At 42.9% G+C, this 19,297-nt stretch overlaps 1 protein-coding gene and 1 long non-coding RNA gene across 29 annotated transcripts in view; one reads left to right on the forward strand and one right to left on the reverse strand.

The window, feature by feature from the left end:
• Positions 1-19,297, forward strand: part of CUX1 (cut like homeobox 1) — a 264,103-nt gene that overhangs the window by 93,693 nt on the left and 151,113 nt on the right. For all 28 annotated transcript variants that reach the window (XM_086859056.1, XM_086859038.1, XM_086859035.1 and 25 more), the window contains exon 3: positions 9,809-9,856. In XM_086859056.1, coding sequence (XP_086715182.1) covers positions 9,809-9,856 — 48 coding nt within the window. The remainder of the gene's footprint in view (positions 1-9,808; positions 9,857-19,297) is intronic.
• Positions 1-19,297, reverse strand: part of LOC111937691 (uncharacterized) — a 70,117-nt gene that overhangs the window by 37,641 nt on the left and 13,179 nt on the right. The window contains exon 4 of the long non-coding RNA XR_002868714.2: positions 2,554-2,689. This is a non-coding gene — a long non-coding RNA (uncharacterized LOC111937691). The remainder of the gene's footprint in view (positions 1-2,553; positions 2,690-19,297) is intronic.

Genomic DNA, 19,297 nt, shown 5'->3' on the forward strand with positions numbered 1-19,297 from the left:
ACAAATCCTCCTGCCCAGGAAGAGGCTGGCTTTGGATATTTGCTTTAAATGTCATTCAAAAGTGAGCCCTGTAGTGGTTTTTTGTATCCAAAACTCAGTGTTGGCTTCCAGTCTTTTGAGTTTGCTCACCCTGTTTCACTCCTGGCTTTGAGGAGCTCCTGCCTTGAGCCCTCAGTGGCCCTGGATGTCCCTTTTTAAGGAGTGTTAGGAATATTTAGCTTAAAGAAGGTGCTTGAACTTGGTGTACCCTTTGCTTTGGATGCATGGAGAAGGTTTTGGATGCAGCTAAAAGCCTTCATTATGGTATCACATGCTGCTGGCTTTGATGTATACACTTCAGCAACTTGTAAAAATGATCAGATGTATAAAAGATGGTGATAGGAAGAAGTTTATTGAGTATTTCTCTGGATAAAGGGTGTTGCAGGCATTTCTGGAATCCCTTTGTAAGTCCCTCTGTACATCAGTTGGGCAGTTTTGACCTTTTTTTCTTTTTTAAGTGTGGAGTTTGCCTCTATTGCCAGTTTGTGCTTGACTTCTCACAGCACTTGGTGTTGCTTGGTATTTCAGGTAATAAGTGATGGAAAACATCTGCTGTTTGGTGAGGTGCACTTTCAATGACAGCAGAATAGTGTGAATGAGAACATGAGCTCCACAGCATCACAGTCTGGGTCACTCCTCACAGAAAAGTATTGCTGAGAGGCAGGAGGCACTGACAAAAGTTATTTTTTACTAAGTGTATCTTAACTCAAGTTTTTTTTTACTGCCTTGCAATGAGTGGGAAAATGCTTTTGAGAAAAGTAGTTGTCAGTTTGTATCTAATTTAGCAGTGCTGCAGCTGGGGGAAGTTTGCCACAAAGCCAGGAATAAGGTAAAAAGTTTGAAGCTTAGGTTAAAACGATGGCAGATAACTTGATCTGTAGTTGCCATATATAGTCATGCAAGAAAAAGTCTGTAGGAATCCTCCAGACGTTTATGGACTTCTCTGATTCATCTGTTGGAGCCAAACAGCTCCAGCCAAGAGATAGAGAATTTGTTAAACTGCATTAAGTTCCTAAATTGCTGTAGCCCAAAGGAGCAATTCTTCCTTTTATAGGGGGAAGAGTAGGAGGGAGTAGGCAGGGAGGATGGTACATTATGAAGTCTCTTTTGGTAAGAGTTTCAAGAGATGAGTAACATTCTAGAGCTCTTAAAAAAACAAAAAAACAACAACAACAAAAAACCAAAACACAAACCACAGACAAAAAACTTGAATTAATTTCCGTTGCTCTCATCAAAAGCTGGCTGTCTAAATTTAGCCATTTCCTATAGATGCTCAGCTTATGCTGGCAACAGTCAAACTGTTTGTCCTCAAGTGCAATTTGTCACCTCCCCCTTCTAAGTTGGTAGAAGATAAGCCTGTATTAATTCTGCTGATTTATTATTATACAAATGTGCCTCATTTTAATCTGCCATCGAGCTGATTGTGCTTCAGCAGCGCCCGGGAACCGCTCGCTCCAGCTCCCCGTGTCTCCCTTCCTCATCTCCCATCCTCTGGACTCCTCTTTTCCTGCTCTTTTTATCTCCTTTCTCCTCCTCCAAACACTGGAACAGTTCACAGTTCAACAGCTGAATTTGGGAATTAATCCCAGCTGAGAGTCTATATTACAGTTGTGAGGGGATGCTGCTGCTCAAAAGCGCTTTATGTGGGTTTTTTGTTTCTGAAGTTCAACTAACAAACAGTAAATGCATTGAGTAAGTCTGTAGTGAGCCCTTGCTTTCTTTCATCTGGATGATTCATTCCTATCTACTGTGTGCTCCCAAAGCATGTGCATTATGGGCCTGAGCCTGTTTCCATAGGAATTTTGCCAGGAAGCGTAAAGGCAGCAAAAGTTTGTTTTCTCCAAATTGCTTCACTCACTGAAGCAACATGAAAAGCTCTGTGCTGTGTTTTTTTATTTAGGTCAGCAGGATGACAGACTAATTTCGAAGTGTTTTTACCAGGTATGCTAAATTAGATGTAGTAAAACCTTTGGGTCTGTATCCTGATGTTTTTGAGGTTGTCAAATTTTACTATTTTTTTTTTCCCCCTTTGAATTTCTCATCTTTGGAATCTGCAAGTTATCACATTAGCTGCATCCAAAGGGCGAGGCCTGAGCCCACAGCCAGTGACTCCCTGCATGGAAGAAGTCACACAGAACATAAAGACAGCAGAGATAATGGTCATGAGAGTTTTAGCAAATACAGGACATGTATTTGCAGGACAGCAGGCTTTTTACCCAAGTCCTCATGAAACAACTTGTTTCTTGTAGGAGCAACTGGCTTTTGAATAAAACTGGATGGTCAGGATCAAGATTAAGAAGAAAATCTTATCAAAAGATTAGTAGAGGATTGCGTAGTATTGGATTTTCTTGCATTGAAATCAAAGCAAAGGGCTGACTGTAATGATAGAAATCAGTAAATACACCTGTGTTCTTACATGCAGGTATGTCAGAGTGTGATTAATGCATGGGCTGCTCACAGCTACATTTGTAATCCATGTGCAAAAGATAAGTAAGGAAAACAATTTTGCAATACCTGATGTCCCAGCAGTGCCTCCTCCCCAGTTCCAGATGGTCTGTAGGGATCCATGAGGATCCTGGCTCCTCGTTATTATATTGAACACAGAATTCTTCTTCTTGGAAACTTGACTTCAAAGCAAGATCTTTGCACCCTGGAAATCAATAACAAGTTTTAAATCATGAATGTTTATTAGTAATCTCACTTTTCCTAAATGAAGCAGTTCATTAGGATTCACGATTTCTGAATGAATTTCTGAATTTCTATCCATCTCCTTGAGATTGAGGAGAAATCCCAGTCCCACGAGCCCGGTGCTGCCAGACAGCTCCAGCTCCTGATCCTTCATCCCAGGAGGCTGAAGTAGGGTGCACTCTGATTCCAGCCCTGCTTGTGGGGAGGGAATCTAGAAAATTACAGCTGCAATTATGGTTTCACATTAAATATTCTTCTTTCTAAATCCACCGTGTGAAGCATTAGGCTGTGTTTGAACTGGTGTTGTTAATTGGACCACAGCACTTAGGTGCCTCTTCTGCAGAGTCATGGCCCCTGTCATTAGCCTCTCGTTAGACACGTTAATTTTTTAGGGCTCATCATAATTACCTTTTTTCAGAAGTTCCCTATTTTACACTGAAGAGAAACCTCTGATCTGCAGGCTGTAATTCTGGATAACCAGGGGAGCGTTAGGAATACTTTCTCTCCAGACTTTGAGAGCTGGAAATGCAGTGGATGGAGAATGAAATCCTGCAGGATGTGATTTGGGAGGAGTGTTCAGGATCTTTTTCACTGTTACACAAGTCATCCTTTCCTTTTTTCCCTACTGAAATTTTAGTGACCAGGCTTTCATTTCATTAGAATTACCTCCTTCCAAAGCTCCACCTGAATCATTTTTGTCTGAACTAATTTTTTTGTTTCCTAGCAACTCTACTTTTTAAGTTCTGCATAGTTCCTGTTCAATGTTCAATGTTTCAATTTCCTAACCACTGGTTTATAAATGACACCAGGGTTGTCACATGATGCTAAAAAGCTTAGTTCACCACATTAATTTGTAAAGTTAGTTAAAAAAGTCCTTTTTCTGTTCTGCATAGTGTGTGTGTATATACACACACACTTCCATACATATATATGGGTGCAACAGTTCCTCTCTGGCAGGGTGGCTTTTTAAACACTTGTGAAGGTCCCCAGGCTGTTTGGACGTGGCTGCACAGGCCCAGAGTAAACCTGTGAGCTTTTTGTTTATTTGAGCTTGGAAGAAACCGTAAGAGGATTCCATTAAGACTCGGGCAAATTCCATTGAAAGCCAAGTCCCAGCGCGGCGAGGAGGCTCCTTCCCAGATGCTCCTTTTTCCCCAGCTTGGGAAGAGCACAGTTTGCACCTTGCCACTGAAAGGGGCCACAGGACCAGCCCCAAAATCCTCCCTCCTGACCCCTTTCCCCATGGCTGTGTAGGACCCACGTTGTCTTTGGTAGAAACCGGGGAATTTCCACAAAGAAACTCATGAAACTTCTCCGTGGGGTCTGCTGTCCCTTCCTTTGGGATTGTCACGTGGCTGCAGTCTTGCAAAATTGTCTGAAGTGGTCAAACAGTAAAAATTCCCTCTCTTTTCAAGGAAGCCCCATCAGTGTTTATTCTGCAGGCCCTGCTTTGTAAGCTCTCTCCCCCTGAATCACAACGCCCAGGGTTTCGCTCGATGTTCCGCTCGAAGCTGAAAGTCTGCGCTCGCTAAATCAGCCCTTCACAAATGGAATATTTTTTCACTTCTTGCTGGGTGGGTCCATACACTGAAAAATAGGTCAAGAACAGTAATCTAAATCTACTGCTAATAAATAATTAAAGCTAATGGAATTTGCACAAGATCTGTGAGCTTGAAATATTTCCAAAAGTACTGTGGTGTACATTTTGCTACTGTAAATCAGGATTTTTTATTTATCATTGTGCTAGGTTGAAACATATCTATAAATGTGACTTAAAAAGAGGTTTTCTTTGTACAGAGAAAACACTGGCATGTTAGTGTATTGAAATAACTAAAAATATCACAGAAGATTGATAAGATCATGATTCATTCTTTAATGATCGGATTTCAAGTAAATACTTCAGCAGCCTTAAGCAATAGGAGGTTTTATATCTCATTAAATCAAAGTGTAAATTGAGCAATAAATTGTTTACTCATATAATTTACTTTGCCTTATATTTTAGGAATTAAGTAAGTCATCTAAGCTACTGTATAATACCTGTTTGAACAATTATCTGGGATTTCAGTTGCATCTCTTTTAGATTAAAGCAAAGTGGAACTTGCTGGAACTAATTAAATAAAGACTTAAATGTTTCCTTTAGTACACCCCCAGTCACATGTACCCAGGGTTTCTGGTGGGAAAAAAATTGGAATATTCTGGATTTTTTCACAATACACAGAAATAATATTTAAAACTTGTGCACTGGTAGGTGAGAGTCTGAGTGATCCCAACCCCTTCACCCATTTTCCCATAGCAGGGCAAAGCATCTGTGCTTGCTGCCTCTCTCTAATTAACCAGCAGAACTGCTTACTCCTAATTATAGTTAACTTGCTGATTTGTGTGTTTCATGGTGACAAGTTGTGTCCTTGAAGTACACAATAATCAAACACACCTCAGAAGTCTATGCCAGCGTTCTTCCCAAATCCTTCATGCTTGGCTGCCTCTCACCTCTCCCCCTTTCAGCTGTATTTATGGGAAGCTCAGCAACATTCTGGAGATAATAGCGGGGTGGATGGAGTGTGTGGAGCCCTGGCTGGGAGGGCACGTGGATAAACATCCTCCCAATCCCTAGGAACAGACATCCACCCTCCCAGCACGCTGCCTCTGGGGAGAGGGGCATGAACCTGGCACGCAGTTTTTGACAGGAGAGCTCCCCTTCAGCTGTGCTGTTCCTTAGAATGGAGTCCTGGTGTGGTTTGGGTTGGAAGGGACTTTAAATCTCATCTCATTCCACCCCTGCCATGGGTAGGGACACCTTCCACTAGCCCAGGCTGCTCCAAGCTCCATCCAACCCGGCCTTGAACACGTCCAAGGATGGGAAGTGTTTGGTGTTGGTTTTATTACAATTAATTACAAACACCCTCCTGCACAGCCAGTACATCCTGGGGGTTGTCTGGAGGTTGTTCTATGCTGGATTTTTTTTCCTTTTCTTTCTTTTTTTAAGTTCTTACAAGACAGAATCTGGGGTCAGGCTGTGCAGCCCATGCCAATTTGGGCACTTGTCAGTGCTTCAGACCTCAAGTAAATTACAAATCCAGTGTTGGTAGTCTGGCCATTGCTATGTCCTTTGTACTCTACACAGGGTATTAAGATCTAGATAAATAATATAGTTTAGTTGTCAGAAAGACAAGCATTTGTTGCCCAGGATTTTAACACAGATTTATTCTTGGTTTATTTTCTGCTGAGTTATTTTTAATGAGGATGGAAAGGGAGTTAAAAATTATGTGGATTCAGATTTCATTGTTTAGCTACTTGATCAAAATATAAACTCATTGTTTTTACTCTTGTAAAGAGGAAATGCTATATTAGCTTTCAGCCATCAGATTTGATTCAGATAATGATACAACATCCTAATTCATGGGTTCTTCATCAGATACTGAGTTTGTCTGTGAGAGAGCCCTTTTCAGAAAACTGCTTTACCCCTGATAAATCATCCAGAGAGAAAGACTGCCTGTGTTTAGATGGCATGGAAAAATAGGCTAATAATGGGATTGTATTCCTATACTCAAATATTTCAGTGTGTTTGTGTTGATAAATTATAATTTAATGTTCAGTTGCATGGACCCTTTTCAGCTGTTCTGCTTGGCTGCTGTGGTTTGGTAGCTTTGTGAGGGCTGGAGCCTGGATGCTTTTCCTGTTTTGATCACAGCCCAGGCAGTAAAGGCCACCACACTTTAAACAGATAATAAATCACCCGATGTCCTTGCTAACCAACACTGCAGATTCCCCCGGGCCTGAACTGAACGTCCTTCTTCCTGTTCAATTTAGTGTAAAGAAGGTAAAATTCTGTTTGAAGTTCAGTGTAATATTTTGAGACAAAGCCTGATGAGAAATTTTTCCAAACTGCCAAAAATAAATCTCCCCAGCAGAGCTGTGACTCGAGGCATATGTATTCCTGACTTCTGTCTGTTTATTTTTATTTCCCTTTGGTTGTGAGCTGTCTCAAGTTTTGATGTTGTTTTGCTGAGGAAGGAATTATAAAAGTACCCTATAAACTCTTTCCTATAAACTCCTTCCAAGGGCAAGCCAGGAAGAGAGGGGAGAGAAGAAAAACTGGTGTGAAAAAGGTGTTTATGCCTTTTGCTGTGGTGTGTGCCATTTATCCACTGAGTTTGAAACACTGGTTCACATTCCTGCAGTTCCCTTTCCTGGCCTGTTTGCTCTGGGAGGAGGATGGCAGTGGGATGCTCTGTTTCAGTTGTTCAGCTGCAACAGATTTCAAGTTATTGTGAAGATTTCAAGTTGTCAAAGCATTTTACCCCGTTCAAGTGTGTGCTCTGATGTGTCCTGGGATTGCAGTGGGATAACCCATTGCTTGCCAATGGAGCTGAATCACACTGAGCTGCCTTCTCCTCTATCAGGAAATATTGTAAAAGCAGTTTTACCCCTACCACAAGCTGCTGTCTGAATCCAGCACTTTTTTTCCCATGATAGCATGAATTTTGCTTGGTAGCATTCTGATTGCTGGGATTAGTGTTTAGTATCCTGAATTTTCTAAATGAAAGCACTTGAAAGGTCTTCTCCCTTTTTGTTTCTGTTTTCGTGGCTTTGGGATGCTCCTTCTATTCCTCTCCCCATCCCTGCTTTTCTCCCTCTCTGCTGTTACAGCCAACAACAACATCCCTCATTATTCAAGATGAATATGAAGGTGAAGTCCTGACATAGTTTATATCATGAAATAAAAAGTGCTGCAAATCCTGTCTTTCAGAAGTCAGGATGTGCCAGAGGAGGCAGTTAAATAGCAGGATCTTGCCATGGACACAGGAGCAAGGATGACATTCTCCTGCCTCTGGATCTGGGATTACATCTCCTGTATTTCTGCCTTCACTTCTGATATCACTTTTCTGGCTGGTGCCAAGCAAGTCAGTAAATTCAGCGGCAATATCAGGGACAAAAGCCCTACACCCAGTGATTTTCAACCAGCTGAGATTTTTATTTCAAGAAAAGTTGCTTTGCTTGGATGATATAATTTTTCCTGATTTTATAAAGGGTGCCGGTATCTGGGCTGTAAATCTAATTCTGTTTGTAATTTCACTGGGCACTAAAACCACCTCTGCCATATTTTGGCCTTGAATGGGGGCATTTATTTTGCCATCAGTGGTTATTGTTACTTTCTTCAATGTCAGCATCATCAGATTACAAAGAAAACATGTTCTAAAATGTGCACAGCCCTCAGGTCCCCCTGAGGAGGCAAGGAGTGGGGAAAAGCTGCTCAACCTGCCAGTTTGCTTTGGTAGAAATGTAATTTGTAGAAGTTTTTGATCCACAAGGACGGTGTCCAACCTTTCTGTGTCCCAAAACAGGCAGCAGGATAGATCAGGAAGCGTTTGGGTGACTTGGCTTGGCCTAAGAACAGAAGCACAGTTTGGTTCAGTCCGAAGAGGGAGCTCACAAAGCTGCAATATTATCCTTGACTTGATGGGGATTAAGCTGTATTTTAGTGCAATAACCATGTCAGAAGTGAAATTTGACTGATCATTTGTCTTTGATAGCTTCATTTGCCTTGGGCCCCCTAAGCCATTTCTCAGGGAGTGGGAGAAGTCCTGATACTCAACTCTCTGCATGACTTGTCATTTAAATGACAAAAATCACTTCTCTCAAAAGCCTACTTTTCCTTCAGGAAAATCAGATTAAACCCAGGGCTGAGAGTGTTTTGGTGAGTGGTTTAACAACCAATATGTTGCATGACTGTAGATGTAAAAGTAAATGTGTTGGAAAAGAGAATTTCCCAACTTTTTAAGGTCATCTTTTCTGAAAAGCTTCAGGCCTCAGCAGGCCCTTTTCTTTATGGAGAAAATGCTTCAAATATGTCTTTGTGACCCCCTGCACGGGGTTCAGGTAGCTCAGGGACTGTGGCCTGTGTGCAGGTAGGAAGATTTCATGGTTACTGAAGCAGTTGGTGACTGTTCCAGCTGTGGGCAGTATTCCCAGAGCATTGTAGGACTCAGCACTGGAGGGGTTGTCCAGAGTCTGATCAGATCTCACCTGGCTTTAAAAATGGGTCTTTAGCACTCATTTAGTGCTAGTTCTGCTCAGCTGAGCCTTGGAAATCTCCAAGGATGGGAATTCCACCCTTTCCCTGCAGCAGCATCAGTGCTGCCCTCTCAAGTGATGCAGCACCAGGTTATTGGTTTAATTCTCTTGCAGATTTATTTCCAGGTGTAAGTGCACTACGAAGTGGCTGCTTGTGCCTTGTCAGTGGCAAAAGCAGGAATGCAGCATCTTGGCTGTACATGACTAATAGTGTCCTCTGCAAAGTTACTGAATTTTAATCTTCAGGCACACACAAAATAAGAATTATGGAATTTGTAAGTGAATTAGACCCAAACCAGCTTAGAATTGAAGCCAGAGAAAATTTTATGTACGATAAATATACCTTTTTTGTCCTAATTTATCTCAGTTGCTAAATAAAAATATGCTATAAACCTTTAGAGTGATTCTGTGGGCAGTATTTTAATGAATTGTGTAGCACTGAGTGTGTTGTAATTTGGAAGAAGAAATTTTGAGTTATACAGAAACCAACAAATAATACTTGTCATCTTCAATGAGCTCCAGTTCTCTGATGACTAAAGCCAGAGCACTCTTGGGAAAATAATAAATAAAGCAGAGATTTTACAAAATGGCAACACTTCTAGTTGAAATGATGGTCCAGAATCATCTTCCTTTAAGCCTGGCTTCCATTTGTGGGAATTTCCTTGGCATAAGTTCAGAGGTGTAGCTGCTGTGGAGGTAGATAGAGGCATTTACTGCTAATCTCATTAATGTTTCAGCTGAATTAGGAGACTGAAGGCATTCAGTGCTTACCCAGCACCACCACACTTTGGATAATTAATACCATTTGCAGCAGATGCAGGTGTATGTCAAACTGGAAATTCAGACCTGCTCAAAGTGAACTCCAGGTATAATTCTATTTTAATCAAAGCTCCCACAAAATGTGATCAGAATTTAAGTTACACTTGAGAACTGAAAATAACATTTAAAAAACATGATGATGACTTGTCCTGTGCATTTTTTGATGGGATATCCTGCTTTTGTCTTCCAGGACCTGCGCAAACAGGTAGCTCCATTACTGAAGAGTTTCCAGGGAGAGGTAAGAGCTTCTTCTGGTTCTTTGGATGTTTTCAGTGCTGCCTCACATGAGCCTGGTGTGCTGGCTGGGGGTGTGTGGCCAGCTGGGCACAGAGCCCTCAAGGCTCAGCCCTTTGCACTTTGTGTGTGCAGGGAATGTCAGCACCTCAAGGGAGCCTGGAGATGGAGAGGGAGCTTTAACAAGAGCACAAAGTGACAGGACAAGGGGGAATGGCTTCAAACTGTCAGAGAGTAGGTTTAGATTGGATATTGGGAAGAAATTCTTCCCTGTGAGGGTGGTGGGGCCTGGCAGAGGTTCTCCAGGCAAGCTGTGGCTGCCTCATCCCTGGAAGTGCTTAAAACCAGGTTGGTTTTAAACCTGAGCAACCTGGGATAGAGGAAATTGTCCCTGCTCATGGCAGTGGGGTGGAACAAGATGATCCTTAAGGTCCCTTCCCACCCAGGTCATTCTGTGATTCTCTGATATGCTGGGTTTGTGCTGGTCAATCTAAACTGGCTACTTCTCTTTGCTCTGAGCCTTCCTCTGCATCCCTGAGCCTTCCTGAGCATCCCTGAGCCTTCCTGAGCATCCCTGAACCTCCTGTCCCTGTGGCAGGGACCCAGGTGGCACATCCAGCTCACTGGGCCTCACTGACCCTACAGTTTGAGCTCTTAATGAATGCAGTGTAGTGCACTGATAAAACACGAAGATACTGCAAAGCTTTTCAGCTGGAAAAGATTGTATTCCAGAGGGCTGATGGAGAACCTTGGGTTGGCAGGTGTTTGTGGGAAAGGCTGCAGAAGGCTCCAGCCCCGCTGCCGACTTCTTCACAGCCCTGACCGAGAACACAGGAGCAGAGTGCTCACGAGTTTAAAAGCCAACTGTTGTTATTCTGAAGAGTTTCTATAGGCAAAGGCAGCTGGGCCAATTAGAGAGATTTCCATTTTCACTGTGGCCAGATGGGAGCCGTGGTTCTGCCGCTCGGAAGGCGCCGGGGAGGGAGGGTGGGAATTACATTTGTGCCTGTAAACTCCGGCCTGCGTGGGGTGCTGGATGGAACTTTGAGCTCACACTGGTATGCACTACACAGCTCTGCCCCACAAGAATTGTGTTCTAGCACTTCCTCAATCCCTGAGTTGTTCACTGACATTAGATTGTGGCAGTTCCATCAGCACAGGGAAGTTCAGGAGTGTTTGCAGGAGAGGGATTTCAGTGCACAGCTCCCCTTAGTGAGGCTTGCATTCCTGATCACTTCTACGTCCTGCTAAATCTGTGTCCCAGCTAGGCAATAATCCCTCATTTAAAAACAGCATGCTACTTTTTGTTTTACAACCTGATTTCCCAAGTATTGCTAGAAATAAATAAATAAACAGGATAACTCTGTCCTTGATATATCCAACAGACATTTGTGAGAACAAAGAATGACTTGCGTGAGTCCGTTTGCCAATGGAAATTTACACTTTAAAATTGCTCTGAGTGCACTGCAGTGCTCTTAGAACCTTTTCACTTCAGTTTCAAGCTTGCAATGCACTGACTGAAAAGTGCATGTGTGCTTTCAGCACTGTTCTTTAATGAAGGGAATGTCTGAGGATCAAGTAAGAAACATAAATTTTGAATTTGGCTACAGTGAAGGAGATTCTCCCATTAGATCTTCCCTGGTGGAGACAGCTCCCTGTTACCTTGGTATGGCTCACACACACTCCTCTCCTGTAGTTTTGCTTCACTGATATAAAAGTGAAGTTTATTTTGGTATAAATTCAACCTCACCAGAGTAAAATTTGTTGTTGTAATCCTCTGTTACGTAAATGAAGCAGAAATACATTAAAAGATTGTGCTGCTGAATCTCTGAGCTGGTGTTTCCAGTCTCCTTAATCGAGACAGGGTTTCAGAAACCTAAAAAACCTGAACTAATCATGATTGACTACATAAATGCACCACATTAAACTGTGAATTATGGTATTTGATTATAGATGTAATTACTGTATCTTGTTTTGGAGACAAATCAAAATACCAAGGATATGAGCCTGTTCTGTTGAGTTATATTTGATTGTTCAGGATATAGATCTGGTTTCTGGTTGTTGTTAAGGTTGACTTCAGGAGATGATTGCTCTGGGTATCTCAAAAACAAGTTTTGTTGAGCAGATAGGCTTCTCTCCATTTCAAATCCACAGGAGATTCCTCAATTCCTGTTCCTTGAGAGGCTCAGGGAGCAACGCTGCTGGGAACAGGACACTCACCCTAGCAGCCTCCTGGGATTGCCTTGCAATAATTTATTCCCTGCCAGGGGATATTGAATGTCCTGGGAGGAGCTGGCAGAGAGACCTTTTGGTCACACAGTACCTGTGGGATGGGATGTGAGCAGGGGAGGAGGAATAGGGTAAGAGGTTCCCTGATTTTACTACTCAAATGTCAGGTTTCAGCCCCAGATTTTCCCCTGGAAGTGTTCAAGGCCAGGCTGGATGGGGCTCTGAGTAACCTGCTCTAGTGGAAGGTGCACATGGCAAGGGAGCTGGGGCAAGATGGGCTTTAAGATCCCTTCCAAACCAAACTTTTCAGTGATTCTATGATTCTGTGTTTTTTAAAAAAAAGATCAACAGCAGTGAGTAAATAAAGCAGAGAGAAGTGGTGAGAATAAATGTTTCCTAGAGCCCCTTGTGCTGAAGAGAGTGTCCTGGAGCAGGAGCAGGGAATGCTGTAGGAGCAGCCTCCATAGGCATTGTGGGTGGGAATAAGGAGCTTTGGGGCACCACCAGATCCTCACTCACAAGTGAGGAAAAAGGTTCCTGCCTGATGCAGCCTCTCCATTTCCCTGTGGGAGAGTGTCCAGCACATTTCTGCCTGCAACTCCTGTCTCCATCCCCCACTGCTGATGCTGCCCCATCCTTTGCTCTAACTCTGCTCTTAGACAGAGCTGGCTGCTTTTGGCATGGAATAATAAATCAGACTCCACATCAGAAGGGAAATGGGCTTTTGCCAGTCCCATGTGGGCTGGGCTGTCCACAGGGCTCTGGGCTCTAGGGAGGGCCAGCAGATCAGAGGATGGAGGCAGCTCCCTAAGCAGCACAGGTATTTAAGCAGCTTTACGTGGATATTGCTGTGTTCCTGCTCCCCACCCCCTGCCTCTCCTCAGCACTTTTTCTGGTGTGATCCCACGTTCAGCACAAAGTTGGGGTTTTTTCCCCTCTTTTTGCTGGCTTGGTTTCCCACCAGGTGGGTTCAGAGCAGCAGCTCAGTGCAAGGGAGAGGCCAGGAGAGCAAAGCCAGGGGCAGGAGCAGCACAAATGTGTCAGCTCAGGTTGACTTAAACTGTCCTTGAACTGTGCCTGGGTCAGCCTGATGTGACTTAGAGAGAGGGGAAGTTAAGCTCAGGTATTTATGTCCCCTCCCAAGCACGATTTATGGGAGCTGCTGGTAAACCTGGGGCCAGTTGGTTTTTTTAAACAAACCCACAGGTCACTTTAGCCAATTTTTCTCTTTAGTTTAAGCATGGAATGTTGATACTTCCCCCCAATATTTTCCCTTTATATCATATGAATTTATAAATACCGGACAAAGCAGAACATTCTGTATTCCATAGTTATTTATCTCATTCATTCAGATAAAAACTGTTCCAGTTATCAAATACTCAATTTCCATTAGTACTTGGAAATAACCTTTTTTTGTATAGATCTCAGTGCTTTAAGTAACTGGATTTTTTATGATAAGAGTTAAAGTGAAAGCACTATGGAATTTAGCATACTACAAATTTTCAAATGCATTCCTAGTTCAGCATAAACCTCTATTAATTCATCACTGGAGAATAGTTTTATTATAGTACTTTTTCCTTATTTAGGATCTTAATGGAAATTTGAAGGCAGTTTTCTAATTTAGCAGAATGTTGTGTCTGCTTCTGAGCTGATGGTATTGTTCTTTTGAAATCTGTGGGTAACTTTTCTGCCTTCTCTGGAAGATTTAAGGTCTGGGTGGTGTAAATAGGCTATTGTGAGGAAGACAGTTAAAAGTCATTAATTTCAGAAGTGTAAAATTCCTGTCATTTTGATCTTAAATCTCTGTCTTGCTTTTCCTTTTCCTTGCCATTAACTTGAGGATGCAACTTATTAATGGTTTGCTCTGCCTGTTGTGGGCTAAATACAGGACAGAATCAGGAAAGGTTAAAGAGCTTTACCATGCAATCATGACATGATTATTATATATAATTATCAAGGCACTCCTGCAAGCAGCCATCTGAATAAGCTGTGTTTTGGGTAGGTCACTGTGCTTTACCATGGGTATATCAATTGATGGATATTTGTACCTGAAATCCCCCCCCCAAAAACCCCCAAAACAACAAAAAAAGAAGGGATGTTCTTTGACGGTGTTAATTTACAGAACTGAAGTTGTGGTATGGAAATCTAATGTTGGAATCCGTATTTGTGAAGTCATCAGACAGATATTTTAAGGTTGGGAAAGGATTTCCTGAGGTCATTAGCATTCTTTTCATGTGGCATAAGAGCACTGTCCAACAGTAATGCAGTAATCCCTCATTTGGAGAACCCTCTAAGGCACAGACTCCAAAACAACGATCTGGACTTGATGTCTGTGAAAGCCATTTCTCATATTCTTCTCCCAGAGCAAGTACTTTTAAGGGTATTGCCATTCTGATGAGACCACTCTGGCTCCCCACTCAGCTGAATTGCTCTTTAAACTATTAATTTGGTCAGTCGAGAAATTTAATAATTTTCCATATGCAGACAACAGAAGCTGAAAATCAGTTTGATGTGCTGGAACTACTAATCATGTCTTTGAAGGAGTACTCTAATAATGTGTGTGCCTAAACCACTTCAGACCTACGTTCTCTCTGCATTTTGAAGGACTATTCCTGAGCTGATACTCATATTTTTCTATTTTGCCCCCTTTAATTTCCTTATGTTAAACTTCCAAACCTAATTAATACAATTTCTTTCCTGTACGTTCACTCCATGATGGCTCAATTAGAGCAGCAGTAGAACTGTGGTTCAATATTCAGGCCAACTTCATAATTGAAAACACATTTTCTTCTCAAAAGCTGCAGCTGGTTTGGTTCTGCTCATGCAGAAAAGGATATAACCTTGCATAACATAGGAAATGAACGGTTGAGAGAGAAGCCAAATTCAATTTCAGTCAGATATTTTGAGGATAAGTCCATGATCTATGGAAGCAAGGGAATGAAAAGTGTGTGTATGTGGAAAGCAGCGTGTTCAGCACTCTATTAATCACGGCCAGGCTGGGTGCTGTTGTGTGCCTTGCGTTAGCACTGATGCTCGTAGGGAGGCTGGAGAGCAGCCAAGCACTCCAGAAGTTAACCTCTTAAAGACCCTGAGCTGCTTTCTGTTGAATAAATGTAATTTTGTGGTCAGAAATAAATGCTTGTGATGTAGCAGGAGCTTTGAAAACAACAGCGTGGCAAAGCTATTACAAATTGCTCTGTGTTGGGGAAGTCAACAGCATACATCAAAATCCAGCGCTCGTGTTTGGGCCCAGAGCCTCCCTGCTTTTCAATGGAAGTCCCATCAAAACCCTCTATTTACCAAAAGTGAATATTTTTGGCAGTTAATTCTCTTTCAAAATCCACTGCATATCAGTTCTGTTCCCCAAAGCAGGGAGAGGTCGTGACCCGTTCTTGGGGTAACGGCAGCTCCAATGTGCTTTCATTTCTTTGTTTACAGAAGTGTGTAAATGATTATTTATTTATTTTTGGCTGGCTTGATTGCAGTTTAAACAACATCTTTCCTGAGGAAGGTGATTTAAATATACTCCAGCATCTCAGGGGCAGATGAGCTCTCCCTGCTGAGCACACGGGGTGGTTGCTGCAGGGCCCAAAGCATCCCTGAGAGGAGACACTGACCTGCAGGGGAGGGACAGATCTGCAGAGACTAAAATGCAGTCAGAGCCTCTCCTATTACATCCCTTTTTCCTTCCTGGGACAGCTCTCAGCTGTGGGGATAACAGGCAAAGTCCCAAACATCGCACATCCCACCAGAAGCAGCGACAGGCGCTGTGCACCTTCCCCAAAGCTCTTGCAGCTCCTCTCCAACTTGCAGGCAAGTTGTACCAAGACAGCAGAGACTACCAGGGTAACTTTGGGGAGGTTCAGCCCAAATCCTCTTATTTTTACATAATTGACAAAGTGCTGAAATTCCTGTTGGCAGCTGGTGGGCTGTCTGTACCGAGGCACGCTGTGCCGCTGCCATGCGCTCGGGGGCAACAGGAACAGTGGTGGGAAATTCAGTTTATTCCGGATTCCGACAGGCAGCACTGGTGCAGCTCACAGGGTCAGGAGTGTCTTCTCATCCTCAGGAGAAAAAAAGAGAGCTTGAAGTGTGCTGGAAGGGATGGGGATGGGAGGGCTGGGTGAGGTATTCTGCCTAGTCCCTGTTTCTCCAAATACAGAATTATCTCTGTATTTATTATAGAATTACCTCTATTTATTACACATTTACTATGAGGCGCTGTACAAGCTGCTGTCTGGTCTTGCTTTGTCAGAAAAGAGAAGCAAGAGGGTGAGCTCAGTACAAAACACCAGGAACAGGGTGCATCTTGGTATTTATGTGCAGGTGGATTTTACACAAAGGTGGTTAATAAACTCCTTCTTGCACAGATTCCTCTGACCTATTTTTTTTTAAAAATACCTAAAACAGAAGTTTGGATCATCCATGAGGGAGAGGAGTGATTGTGGGTTCCAGGTCAGTGCTCAGAGACTGGAGGAGAGGTGCCTGGGCAGTGAGAGCACCCACTCACACGTAGCTCCAGCTGCTGGGAGGGATGTGGGATAGCCCAGGCTGATCTGTCCTGGCCTCCTCCCCTTCCTCCCTGCCCCATTTCCCACACCAAACATGGCTGGGCTGGCGTGGCCAGAGTTGTTCTCCATCCTCGAGAACCTCAAGGATCAGGACTGGCAAGCTCTGACATCTCTCTCTTTGGTGACAGAAAAAATGATTTGCTGATTTATTCACTACAGAGATGTTCCTTCAGTTTTGGGGGAATGAGGTGTCCCCTGTTTGGAGGTCAGCTCAGTTCTGTTTTATCTTTTTGGCATTAAGAAAATTCATGACTGGCCTGTGCTGACTTGAGGAGAGAGGCTGGGATGCAAAGTGTAGAGTTACAATTATTCATTGTACAGCCAAATTAGGGCACCCCTTGTCTGGTTTCACACGAGGTTTTTACACCCCTTAAAATTCAACACAATTTAACTAATCACTAGCACCCACACTTAATAATTGGAGTAAAACATTGCAAATCAACACTATTTCCACAGCAGTCTATGGATCCAGGCATCCCTGGGGTCAGTCTTGCTGGAGTTACAGGTTTGTGACACCAGAAAACACTGTGAAGGTTTGAATAAAGTGTCAGAGGGACTGAGATGTTTGCATTAGCTTGGTGTTCAGGAGAATCCTTTATCCTTCCATGAGCAAAGTCCTTATTTCCAGGACCAGGCCGTCCTTTGATTTGTTTTACTTGAGCATGAAAAACACCAAAGCCTCCAGGAAAATTGTAACGTGTCATTACATCAGAGTGTATAACATGCACTAATACAGATATAAACAGAGTTAATCCACTTCCATACTGTAAAGATTTCTCAATAAAACAGAATTCTGGTAGCATTTGGCACTCTGAGCCTCCTTGTGCCATCCATTCCTTGTCACTGGTTTCGTGCCATCCGTGTGGCTGAGGGACCGATGCCGTGGGGTGTCCTTGCCCCAGCTCTGGGTCCCCACCTCCTCCCTCGTGCTGAGCCCAGCAAATGCACAGGATGAGTCAGATCAGTTTGCCAGCACAATGGAAAATAAATTCTTCCTCTCCTTCCTTAGTTTTTCACCGAGCCACTGAGCTGAATCCCACTCCGGCAGGGCAGGAGGAGGGAGCGGGGCTCCCCGCCTGCCTCATGGATGCCTTGGGAGCTGGGAAACCTGCTCTGAAATGCAGAGGGAGGTGAGGAGGGAGGCAGGTGGGTTATCCAAGGCTCCAGGAGAGGTCCAGCAGGGACAGCACAGCCGCTGATCCGAAGGCAGGGTGGCAAACAGGATTTAATCAGAGCTGTGGCTCTGCTGTCAATATCTGCAGGCACATGTTGGGCTGGGCTGTTTTACTGGGAAGGAAGATCAAAGATTGGAAAAGCAGCAAGAAGTTGTCCTGTGAGAACATTCCTCAGGGGATGGCAGCGTTGTTTGTCTGGGAAAATCAGGATTTATCTGGGCATGAAAGGAAGAGGAGGTTTTAAGGGTTCAAAGTTGCAGCTGTTTCACAGTGGAGGGAAGAGAATTGAAAAGTTGAGGGGTTTGAGTCCTTCCTAAAGCTCTCTGCTTAACTTGAGGTTAAACCAACAAGTTGGTGATGCAGGCGTGCCCTTCCCAGGCTCTTTCCTGGTACCTATGTCCAGACCCAAAAGCAGCTTTATTAAACAGATTGGTATTGGATCCTCTGTGAAGTCCTTAATTCTGTTAAAGAATTTATAGCCCAGCTAAAATCCATGCCATATGCCTTAAGCAACTGCACAGAAATAATTTCTTTATAATTTTGCTTCAAAACTGTTTTAATTGCAACAAAGCTAAAAATAATATTTTTTTACTTTTTCTTTTGTCAGTCGCAAAATAAATTAACAGGGATGGTGAATAAATTTTTATTAATTTGTAAATTACAATGTTATTTTAAATGATTTATTTATTAATATCTCTTGGTATTAAGAAAGGGAAATCAAGCCAATTGTATTGTAAAGGCTTCAAAGCAAGACTGATGCATTAATAATCCTGCCATAGCTGCCATTTGATTCCAAGGCAGTTATTTAAGAATACAGCATGGCTTAAAAGAGTGGTGCTTTAATGAGTTGTTCTCGTGCTTTTCCCTTCGTTTCATATGGTTCTTCCAGTTCTTAATGGTGTCTTGGTAACTTGTAGTAATTGAAGACAAATGGAAAAAATTCGTGATGCAAAACAATATGACAGAAGATGTGTAAGGGAAAAGGGATGGGTGTCTCCTTAAGGCATCCATTTATTAAAAATCAGAACAGAAAAATAACTTCTATTTTAAATAATTCATTTTCATTTGATAAATTAGTTCCAGATCATGTGCAGGACAGTAAAAGATATGTTAAGGTGGTTAACAAGAGAGAACTAAATTGGAGAACTGTGAGGATAAGGGGAAGAGCTGGGACTGTGAAGTTCCTATTTAGCACAGTTGTGTGAACACTTGTATTTGTGGTACTGAGAGCAAATCACCAGTGCTTTGGTAATGCCAGACAGACACAGCACTGGGAACCCCTCACAAAGGAGCTGTCTTTGGGATGCTGAGTGCAGCATCCCAATCTTCTAACTCGGCTGATGATCTGAGTGGATCTAAGACGAGCAGCACATGTGCCAGTCCCGTGCTCAGAGATGTGTTAATATCCCTCAGTTCAGAGAATTCAAGTGTCAGTGCAGGATGTGCTGGCATCTGGCAGTCCATCTTCCT

The sequence above is a fragment of the Cyanistes caeruleus genome, chromosome 21 (assembly GCF_971803275.1).
Source record: "Cyanistes caeruleus chromosome 21, bCyaCae1.hap1.1, whole genome shotgun sequence".
Taxonomy (NCBI): domain Eukaryota; kingdom Metazoa; phylum Chordata; class Aves; order Passeriformes; family Paridae; genus Cyanistes; species Cyanistes caeruleus.